The 11,697-nt window shown below is 41.1% G+C and overlaps 1 protein-coding gene across 1 annotated transcript in view; it reads left to right on the top strand.

Annotated features, from left to right (window-relative positions):
• The first annotated feature begins 241 nt into the window (after positions 1–241).
• Positions 242–11,697, top strand: part of cadm1a (cell adhesion molecule 1a) — a 366,432-nt gene continuing 354,976 nt past the window's right edge. The window contains exon 1 of the mRNA XM_078286385.1: positions 242–314. Coding sequence (XP_078142511.1) covers positions 242–314 — 73 coding nt within the window. The remainder of the gene's footprint in view (positions 315–11,697) is intronic.

Raw genomic sequence — 11,697 nt, 5'->3', positions numbered from 1 at the left:
ACACAGCAGAAAAGGCATTGAAAGAATAGAAGCTGTAAGTTTATTTTCATTGAGTCTAAAGTTAAATCAAAGAGTTGTGAAACATAAAACATGTTCATTAAAATTGCTGAATTTGATCAAAACTCCGAATTACGGGAATGTAGTAAATTGTACCCTCCCTTTCATGCATCTCATTAGCTGAATCCCGTTGTAGCTATAGGTGAAGCAGCCTCTCTCTGCCATACTGAAGCAGGTGTCCAACATGGCGATCACTGGCAACGGCTCTCTCGCTACTATTCTCTTTTTATTCATGTTTCCAGCGGCTCTTCACAAAGGTAGGACTTTGCCTGTGATCTTTTAACGGGAGTACACACTTTCTTCTCAGATTCACATGGATATAGATGGGGGAGTATATCTTTTATCAGCGTCCAGGGCAAGCTTCTTTTGGACGTGCTCGGCGGAGTATTTGGATGTATGATGTTGTTGAGTAAGGAAAAACCTAACAGTCCGTAAAGTTGGATTTTAGCATAAGTCAAAAAGAGAAGACTATGCGAGTGTGTGCCGTTTATCCAAACCGCCGTTACAGATGTTTATGTGCTGCCTCGCAAGAAATCACTTTGGTCAGCTCATCATTACAACTCGCTTTGCCGTTACACAGCTGGCAACTCCAATAAACGTAAATCATGCTGCTGTTTTTAAAGAGAAAATAGCCTTTCCTCAGTCACGAAGCATCTTCAGTCACTGAGCATGAGGAGATTAATCTGAAATCCTTAAATTAATGTTTATCTGGCCATTTCCCCCCCCCCCCTTCTCTTAGCCTGGTTACTTTTGTAGCATGGTGTTCAGAACATAGCCTGGATTGAATAGCTGTTTTGCCGTAGCCCAGTGAAAACAGCGGTGCGTTTAAGTGGGATTTGCTGTAGCTCTGATAACGTATCGTTCTTTATTGTATGGAGAGAACGTCATCGCAATCTCCATTCAAAACCCTAGCAATTTAATGTTGCCCTGCTTATGGCAAAGGCACATACAAGGTGAAACATAACTTAAGACATTTAACGAATCATTGGGGCTTTTTGATGAATTCGGCTTATAAATGATCCGCCAAGCGGCAGTTTATTTCAGTTATATCTCAATTATTAGGACTCATTCACACTGCTCGCTACCGCCCCATCATGCTGTTTTACGGTGAAAAAAGACTGTTGGAACAACAGGCGAACCAGTTGTAAAAGTGGAAATTTCGGTGAAATAAGTACTACTCGACGTTTTGAATGTATGCCGAATCGAATAGTAGTTCATAACAATTCGACAAATGTCTTAAATTCTGTTCTACCGCGTATGCACGTTTGCCGACACACAAGGCAACATTAATTAGCCAGAGTTTAGAATGAAGTTTGGGGCGACGTTCTCTGAGAACAGTACGTATCGGGGCTGGATTTGCAGTAGCATCATGCATGGAAACATTGAAAGGGTTGTTCGGGTGTAGTGTTTGAGTCGCACGGTTTCAAGATGCGGGTAGGATAAAGATAACGCAATTTTAGGTACAAATTGCGACCTGCATTTCCACGCTTTTGGATAAAGAATCGGTGATGTTGTTGCCAATGTGATATGCGTGACTTGGCGGGCTGCGCAGCATGCACCCACGTTTATTTACCGGACTGAGATGGGGAAAGTGTTGTTACATGTTACACGTTGTCATAAAGTCCGCGTTTTGTATTCAGTCTGTGCTTAGTCACGATCTGCTGAAAGAGATGCAGATACAGTTCGGTCTTTCCGCATAGATATGATGAAGATGGAGTAAAATAGGCTAGTAGTAGGAGCTGTAATGCATCCCCCCACAACCACGCACACGCAGTTACATGCTTGAAACACGTTCATATAGGTTAGATCATTATATAACAACTGTTTCTATGGCTTTTTGCGGTTTTGATGAATTTCGGAATCAGCAATTATCCTCCTTGTGTCACTTCAAACCCCTTTAATCCATTAATGTCGAGTCACTTCTGTTCTGATTTATTGGCAACCTGAACTTATTCAGTTCTACTCTTTCCAAGAATATCAACATTTTTATGCTGAGATTGTGCCTCTTATGCTGAGAATGACAGGGAGGGAGATTTCGACGTTTGTCACATTGTGGATTATCCTCTAGGCTTAATCCAAACAACGTTTTATCCATTGAAATGGATGCACAGTGATCACCGTGTTTTTCTCCATGCTGCTCATGGGAGTTAAACTGAGGAACCGCCACAGCACAGCAAACTAAACCAAGCTGTGTTCTTTGGACATTGGGCGATGCTCGTTTACCTTTATGGCAATGGCAACACTGATTTCAAACAAAGCCAGGGCGCACTTGCACAAAGCATATCAATTATTTACCTCCAGCACACATTCTAGGCCTACAGTGCGCTAAGCATTGCAGGATGCGTTTTTTTTCTATATAAATAAATGAAGTTGCTGCCATGAGGGCAAGGATTGCAGTGCGGCCGGGCCAAGAGAAGGCTGCATTCATTTATTTTGCCCCACTATAAGTTGCATTTTGGCACACACTCACCTCATACTGTCATCAAATCACACAAGTGCTCCAAATGAAATCGATTTATGAAAGAGCATTCACAGTCCACTGCATTACATTGCCATCACTCATGTTTCAAAGGGCTCGGAGTGGATTCAGCGTAACTCAAGAGATATCATTTATCCTTTGAAAATAGATGGGCTACTGAATACCATTTTAGTATGATAGAGCAATATAATTTTTCCCCATTGACATAAGCTAAAAGAATAGATAGGCTACTTTTCTTCTCTTAAAGGATGGATTTTCATTATATGATCCCAACACGATAGGATAAAAGGTTGATTAACTGATATTAGCTATTAAAGTAGCCTAATAATCTGAGATCTTCATATAAATGTTCTTTTTTGCTACTTTTGATATAACACAATAATGATTAAACCTGTAGCCAATTCATTAAAGCTTTTACATTTGCTGTTGTAAACATCCGGTGTCTGGTAGCTCTTTCCTAGGAAAACTCCTCTGGCACACAGGAAGTGATGTGTTTTATGTTTTCGGTTTGTTGGAAATACATAGAAGAAGAGCTGGGTAATTAGCATGAGCAGTGACTGCCGCCATGGCTGATGTCTGGGAAGTGCAGTGCAGAAACAACACAGCAATGAGCGCCAAAGACGGAGACTAAATAAAATATGCAAAGATCTCACCGATTAGGCCTATCACTTTAAAAACTGAGCCTGTTTGAACAGTTTATGCAGTTATTACCCTTTTACCATAGCTGTGCTTCACATTTACAGTGCTCAATTTCAAATGAATGTTGAAATGCCAAGGATTCGTAGGATATTAAATTATGCCTTATCCACTAATGGGGAAATGTGGATAAGAAGACATGGCTGTTTTTGTGTGAAATGGCAGTGTCATAACAAATTGACATTTTGGGTCTGAATATATCACTCAATAACAGCGTGCTATAGGTCAGTTGAAGTGTTAGAATCAGCAGGAATGTGCGGCATTGACCCAAAGGGTGAAGAAATGTTCATCAATGATGGGGTGGCGAGTGGATCAATGACATAAAAATGGGGCACATATCGCCTCAGTTTATATGGTTCCTATGCTCTTGATCTTGTCGTTTTCCTCACCCATGAAGCTATAAACTGGGTAGCTGTTAGACTCATTCTAAGTTGCCGTGGCTAATCAGCTAAGCCTACCTATTGTGTGGATTTCAGCTCTGCCAGAGTTCAAATAGTTAAAGGAAAATGCCATTTATTGAACTATTTTGCTCAACTCTGCACGTCATCCCCCAGCCCAGGCCCAGTGGACAGGAGCATATAGAATTGGAGATGGTTATTGTACTCTTTTCACAGCATTTGTTCAGTTTAGCCACCCTTTTTATTTGTGGAATAGAGTTTACACACTGATAGGCTGCCATATACATCATAGTATCAAAGTGGTGTGAGTTATATGAGGATAGGGGCTGTTTAATGTGGGGAAATAAGCCTAAATTAATGTGTTTCTGAAAATGTAATGGATTTTTTTGTGTCATAGTTTCGACAGTAAGTGAGAAAGTGAACCACACTGATATTTTCCTTAACAGTTGATTTGTAGACCAGGTAATAAGCAAGTTCATTTGCATACTGGTTAGGGTTAAACTGTATGCAGTATGTTTGCTGATACACAGGGCCAATATTTGCCTTTTATTAAAAATTGGATATGGTCCAGTCAGTGTCGTCCACCTCTGATATGATGCAGTTTGACTGATTACATATTTATTGTAGAATTAATCAATACTGCACTGGTTGTCTGTGGTGATTCTAATGTGACATTTTGATCAGATTCAACACACCTATTCATGGTGATTATTATTCATGTTGTTGTTGTTGTTGTTGTTGTTGTTATCATGGGTTTCAATGGAGTTTTAGTATCTCATGGTCTAAATGCTGTTTCAGAGGCTTTTCCATCCTGACAAAAGTAAAATTCTGGGGGAAACACCGGAATGGAAATATTGGAATGTTTTTTTGAAATTTTCTGGCACGAAAACGGTCAAACTTAAAGATATTGAATATTGCCACAAAAAATCAGCCGTGTCGGCAGCTTCAGTCCAAAAATATCGGTCGAGCCCCTTGTGAAACTGGGCTTGGCTCTCGGTCAAGTCGGTAGTGGCCTTGGCGATGGAAAACAGGTGTGGAAATGGGACCCGGACAGTTGCTGCTCTCCCTCTGTGTGTGTCTCCCCCCCCCCCCCCCCCCATCGCCCCACCGGCAGTAATGAAGAACAATGGCTTTATTTTTGGAGGGAGGGGACCCAAGTGACCCCCCAGTCCCCCCCCCCCCACCAACCCAACCCAACCCGCCGCCCCCACCCGCCCCTCGCCCTCCTCCTCCTCCGCCTCCTCTTTCTCCCTCAGTCAACAGAGGCAAACCCAACAGATGATGGGGCTGGGTCGCATCTGGCCTCTGTGCACTTAGTGTAATCAAAGACAGAAAAAAGGCTCATGGCCTACTTGCTAGTGTGCTGCCAACTGATGGGATGTCAAGTAAGCACCCCCCCAGCCCCCCATCCCATATCCCCCAGAGAGAGGTGGTGATGGGTGGGTGGGGTTCGGGGGCAACAATCTGCCATTTTGAAAGCAGCCCTACTGTACATAGGCTTAGAATTAAACTGTACTTACAGTGCACCATATGGAATACTGCCTAGAAAATATGCTTATACATACACATTATATACCTACTTATACTTACATAGCCTACTGCACACATCTGATGTGTAGACCTATTTGCTGTGCTGAAATTGGCGGCAACATACGCATACATATCCCACAATTATTTATATTCTATTTTATTGTTTTGTTATTTTGACTAATCTTACTGTTTGTATGGTTTTTCCTGCCTACTTTATATTCTATTTGTGTGCTTATATTCGTATTATATTCTTATATTCGCTTACAGTCGTATTTTTCCCCTGCTGAATCCTATTACTTTTGCTGCTGCAACCACCTAATTTCCCCACGGCAAAATCAATAAAGTTGGTAAAATGTTAGAGGAAGGCCCACAAGACTCAACTCATGATTCATCACTGCACGAATGATAACTATCAGAACCAGTCACTTTTAGAATTTTGAATGGATTTTGAATTCTGTGAGATACTGAACATTTGAATGTGCAGTTACATGTTTGAAACTGTTGGTTTCCCGTCACTGTGGCGTGTGACATGCTTGCTTGGTAGTGATCCCCATCACATCAAAATAGACGAGGAGTGGGTTTTTTTCAGTGCAATAATGGAGGACTAGAGCTGAGTCATTTAAAAAATGCTATATGTAAACACTTAAGATTTTATGCTGTCAGTGGCAAAATTACAAGGGAAAAAAAGTTGGTATGTGAACTCTACAAGTAGCAACTGTCTTACCACAGCATGACAACTAGGGTACTTTGTGCCAATATTCAATGTCTTTAAATGTGACCATTTTCATTTAAAAATATAACATGTATTCAGTGTTTCCCACAAAGTGTTATTCTTGTTAGGGTGGAAAAGCCTCTGAAACACCATTGAGACCATAGTGGGAAACTCTTCATTGAAACCCAGAATAATGAAATTCTTTTAGGTGGATTAGCAGCTCTTTAAGGCAGAAACCCACCACACCTATTCAAATGTAGGGAAAACCGGATATTTAATAGGCCTTTAAATGATGAATTAACTTTACAAATATCATAAGAGGAACATCCATCTGATTCCAGAAATAATAAACCCGGGGGGAAAAAAACTGAGAAAAAATTTATTTTGGACCACATTGGAAATTGCTTTAAGTACGCTTTGAATAAGAAAACAATACATTTTCATAATATTATAAATACGGTTCAGGGGTGAACAAATCATAATTTTAGGTGGTTGTCCACTGGGCTACCAAGAGGTAAAACCTGGTAGTCCATATAATCTTGCTTAATATGCTCATAATAAATGATCAATCTTAATACAGTGTCAATCTTAATACAGTACCTCCCTACAGCAATAGGGACAATTGGCAATGGCTACTTCTCTCACTTGACTGACCTGTAATTAAAGTGAAGCTACGTTGTAGTTTGATACCAACTGCGCATGGTTTAGCGCTGGAAAATATTTTACACTGTCATATTAGTGAGTATGTTGTTAGTATGTGTGTTTGTTTATCATTTAGTAGACTGACTTGAACATGGAAGCTCTGAATGTTAGCAAATTAATCCAGCAAGTAATAATAAAGTAAATATCCCTTCCCTCTACTCTGATTGGTTCGCGCTTCACCGCATCATCAGAGCGTGGAAAAAAAGTTGAAGCCAGCTGAACATCAAATCAAATGAATGACTTCCTGTTGCTTTGTAGCCCGTAGACTGAACGTACCATAACAGCGTTGTAGCTGGGAAGTTATTGCATAGTGTTCCTCATTCATGATAGCGGTCAACTGCTACTAGCTAGTAATAGAATTGCTACATTAGCTGACTGGCCGCTGGCTATTTGGTATTGATATCAAGCTGTGGTAAAACGATATTCAGCTCGCTTTAAACTTTATTCTTGCTTTGTGGCATTAAGCATACAAGGTCATTCTCGCTATCCAGCTTCTGCCTTGTTATCGGTGTCCATAGCTGCTCGCTACTGTGCGGTGGGAGGCTCTGATGTTCCCCGAGGCAGTGATTGACAGAAGATTCCACACTGTTGGAGCCAATCAAAAATGACTTCATCAGTAGTTTTTCCATTGTGTGTCATTGTAGTAATGCACTTGAAAGAACTTGGATGGGAGAGTTTTTGTGTGTGTGTGTGTGTGTGTGTGTGTGTGAGAAAGGTGGTAGTCCGCCAGGCTTTAATGAGATGAAATGCGGTCGCCCGAGCTGAAAACATGAATGTCCCGGGCGTCGGGGCAACCGATTCGTTCACCCCAGCGGTTAGACTTGTGTCATGATTGCTTGAGATTATGGAAAGGAATGGGAAAGGAACATGGTCATGTTGTTGAGAGACCTTTAACTGCAATGCCTTCATAAAACTATACAACCCCCTTGACTTTTTCAGCATTTTGTGGTTTTGCAGACTGAATGCAAAATTAATTAAAATACATGTTTTTTTGGGGTTTTTTTTTGCAAATTTATTGAGGCTGTAATACCACATGTGGACAGAGTCGAAAATATGTATGCCTGATCCGCTAATCTAATCTGAAATCCCTCATAAACCATCGTCAGCCTCAGCAACATATGTCATCCATTCCGGAGAAAAGAAAAGAAGCACCATTTGATTGCCCCTTTCTTCACAGTTTGAGGCCTCCATCATCTTGTTTTGCTATGGAATCAGGGAGAGGAGGTGGGGGGGGGGGGCACTGCATGTTATAAGTGCCCGTATTCAGATTTAATGCCAAGTTCAACAATGAATGAATAAGAAATTAATGCATATCATTTGCGCTTGCACCCGGATAAACAATACAGCTGCTGCGCCGTTGTAATCATCGGTGGGGAAATGAATGTCCTTCTGAATACAATACAGGTATGCATCAGCCACCGTTGCCTAGTAGGCTTGAGTGATCCGCGCGTTCTCCCGTCTCCCGTTTTGCATGACACTCCAGCTTGTATTACATTTCAGCGAATGCGCTCCTGATGAGACCCTTCAGGCTGCTCCACTGTCTCCCATGGAACTGGATCACTTCTCCCCCATTGTGCTCAGTTCCTGCCCATTGACTCAAGTATTGTAACTCGGGTCGTGATTGATGTCTCCCGCACAAACGCCAGACAATGCCACACAATAATGCGCCATCTAGTTTTCTGTGTCCTAGTCTGATGTTGCACAAGGAGTCTCGCCTGGAAGAAAAAACAACGGGGCCCTCTCTTGCGGTGAAACCATCGAATGTACTGTACGGCTGTAAGGAACCGCTGAATAATTTCATTCGGATAGAGGAAAAACTCCATCCTGAAACACTGTAACGCTGTTAACCAAACAGCTATTCATGAGCTCGGAATTATAAGGTTCTGCCCGGGTAGAGTGCAGTTCAGAGATATCCAGCATCAAAAGTTTTGACATCCCCAGCTGGCAAAACTGTTGTGTAATCAACATAATAATAATAATTTATTTGTAGAGCGCTTTTCAAAACTAAGTTACAAAGTGCATGTATTGAAATCTAACTTTAACTCAACAAGGCCTGTACTCCCATGGTACTTTGAATGTAGGGCCCAAACTGAGATAGAACCTTATAATTCTGTAAAGTCAATCTGGGTTTGGTTCTATAAGGTGCTGTCTGACTGTTTACAATGAGGTAACAATTGTATCACATTAAATCAATATAGTATATTCTAATGAAAGAGCTCAGAAAGACATTATGCAAAATTGTTTTTCAGGTAATTTGTAAACAAAATTCATTGTACTAATTTCACAGCAAGCTATACATACGTTTCCATAGGGAAGATCTGTTGCTTAACATCACCGTTTCTTTATCTCTGGAGAAATATAGCATAATATAAATATAGCATATAGCAAAATCTCACACTGATTTTCTGCTGTTCTCTGTTCACCTGTCTCACTCCTCTCTGCTGTTCTCTGTTCATCTGTCTCACTGTTTCTCTCTGCTGTTCTCTGTTCACCTGTCTCACTCCTCTCTGCTGTTCTCTGTTCACCTGTCTCACTCCTCTGCTGTTCTCTGTTCACCTGTCTCACTCCTCTCTGCTGTTCTCTGTTCACCTGTCTCACTCCTCTCTGCTGTTCTCTGTTCATCTGTCTCACTGTTTCTCTCTGCTGTTCTCTGTTCACCTGTCTCACTCCTCTGCTGTTCTCTGTTCATCTGTCTCACTCCTCTGCTGTTCTCTGTTCACCTGTCTCACTCCTCTGCTGTTCTCTGTTCATCTATCTCACTCTTCTCTCTGCTGTTCTCTGTTCACCTGTCTCACTCCTCTGCTGTTCTCTGTTCATCTATCTCACTCTTCTCTCTGCTGTTCTCTGTTCACCTGTCTCACTCCTCTCTGCTGTTCTCTGTTCATCTGTCTCACTCTTCTCTCTGCTGTTCTCTGTTCACCTGTCTCACTGTTTCTCTCTGCTGTTTTGTGTTTGCTGCTCTCAACCAGTGATACTAAATACAAAATCAGCATATAGGATACACAGATTAAAAAAAGAAGAATGACGTAGAGACCAAGGCAACATTTGCAAACACCAACATGTTTCGGCCATAGGGCCGTCCTCAGGGTGTCGAATGGCCCTATGGCCGAAACATGTTGGTGTTTTTTAATGTTTTGTCTCTGCTACTGATTCTATGATGTAATTAAGTATTTTGCCTTGGTTTCTACTTTTTTTTATCAGTTTTTTGCCCATAGACCAAAGAGCACCCTCTTATACTACAGAACCCACCAGTAGTGCTCCTATATTTGCTTTTTATATAAGCTAGACATTTTGGTTACACCCTTCTTTGGAGGTACTGGGATGTAACCACTGGACAGCAGTGATTTTACATCTACATAGTATAGATTCATCAGTAGATAGAGAGACAACCTGTTAGGTAACAGTAATGATTATTCAGGCCATCATCAGGCTAGACATAGCTAGCTAGCGCATCAGAAAGCTACCAATTTAGTTGGCAAACCAGCAATTAACCTTGATTTAGCCCAAGATCCTCACTTAGCAGTCATTATTATCATGAAAAAGGGAGGTGATATTGGCATTAACATAAAAACAATATCCTATTTCTTTATTTTTTAGCTAGCCTCGGCTGACATACTGATTTTTATTGGCCCTCACTGAAACATTGAAGTTTGTGATTGAATGGGAAATGTTACAGTACAAAGCTGAAATGTACTTTCAGAGACAAAACGTTCTATCCTTTAAAATATGTAACCCCCAAAGGTAGTAACGCTCAAAGATTATGAAAATGTGGATAACTAAATTTTTTGAAAACAACAACTCAATCTTATAATTCCAAGCTCACATATTGGTGATGTACCTTGCATTTCTGCATCCATTTTGTCTGGTGGTATATTTTTCTTACTTCCACGGATAGCTGGCAAAACGTAGACGATGTGCCGTCACATCACATTGAGAGATTTCCAGCGCAGCTACAATGGAGTTTGATAACAGAAAATATTCCAGCTATCTAAAACAGAAACTGTAAATGTCAAGTTTCGGTGTCAGCCTATTAAAGTTGTTGGAGCATAGAAGTGTGCAGGGCTTTTGCTTTTCCTATGCATTTTCCTTAGCCCAGCACCTACTAAGTGATGTGCGCATGTTTTTGTAATTGCCCACTGACAGTAGCCTCAATAGACCCTAATGCAATGCAGCCAGAAGATGTTGCAGTTTGAGTCCGGGGTGAAAGTCATTCTGGGAAAGGCAGGAAACCACTAACTGAAGTAGAAGTAGAAGAGGCAGGTTGAGGGAAAGCGGGTACACCAAAAAAGCAAATTACGACACTTGATCACAAAATAGCTCCTGGAATGCACTGAACATCAAAAATTGATGATATCTAACAGTGTGCGAATGTCTGAAGGTGGATTTTTCCTTTAAAACAGGGCGCAGTGGGAGAAAGTTTTTATGTAATTGGGACCTTAGTAACACAAGGCTTTTCTTGCTCGCCTTGCCCTAACATACCTGATTAAACCACTGGATCCAACTTAGGCCCTTAAATGGGATGAGATGTTTAGGCGGAACATAAATAAGTAACTCTGTACTTAAAGGTTTTTCCTGGAAGTGGTGTTAAAAAAAAATCCCGGGCAAGGCTTGTGTCTCCTCCTGAAAATAGAAATGAAAGGAAATGTTTTAACCCGGTTGGTTTTCGAAAGCGGTTCCCGCCGCTTTGAAGTGTGTAGTATTTGTTGGGCTCCACTTGGCTGTCAGATTAATACCTTCCAGACTGAAAATGAAAATGGGTGAAGGAGCAGTTAATCCGCATAAGAATATTTTTTTGAGGATGAGGCGCTGGAGTCTAGCAAACTGCCTGCTTATTGATTGGTTGCCTGGCACTGCAAAATTGACATGGCGGGGTCCTCTAATTCCTTTCACATTTTGATACTTGGACAGATTGTCTTGGCTTATATTATCATTTCTTATTTTAGTTACCAGTAATGATGATACGGGAGCCACACAGTAGTAGCTGTAGTCAAAGCGGTGAAAAGGATATTGTCGAATTTGAATTTTTGACTCGGGGCATTCTGAACCTGTGCACTTGGAGGGACGCTGACCTTTTTGAAAGTGTTTACCTGAAGCAGTATTGTTGGCGTCCATAAATAATTGAT

The sequence above is a fragment of the Centroberyx gerrardi genome, chromosome 11, assembly GCF_048128805.1.
Source record: "Centroberyx gerrardi isolate f3 chromosome 11, fCenGer3.hap1.cur.20231027, whole genome shotgun sequence".
NCBI lineage: Eukaryota > Metazoa > Chordata > Actinopteri > Beryciformes > Berycidae > Centroberyx > Centroberyx gerrardi.
This window is presented reverse-complemented; position numbering and strand designations above follow the sequence as displayed.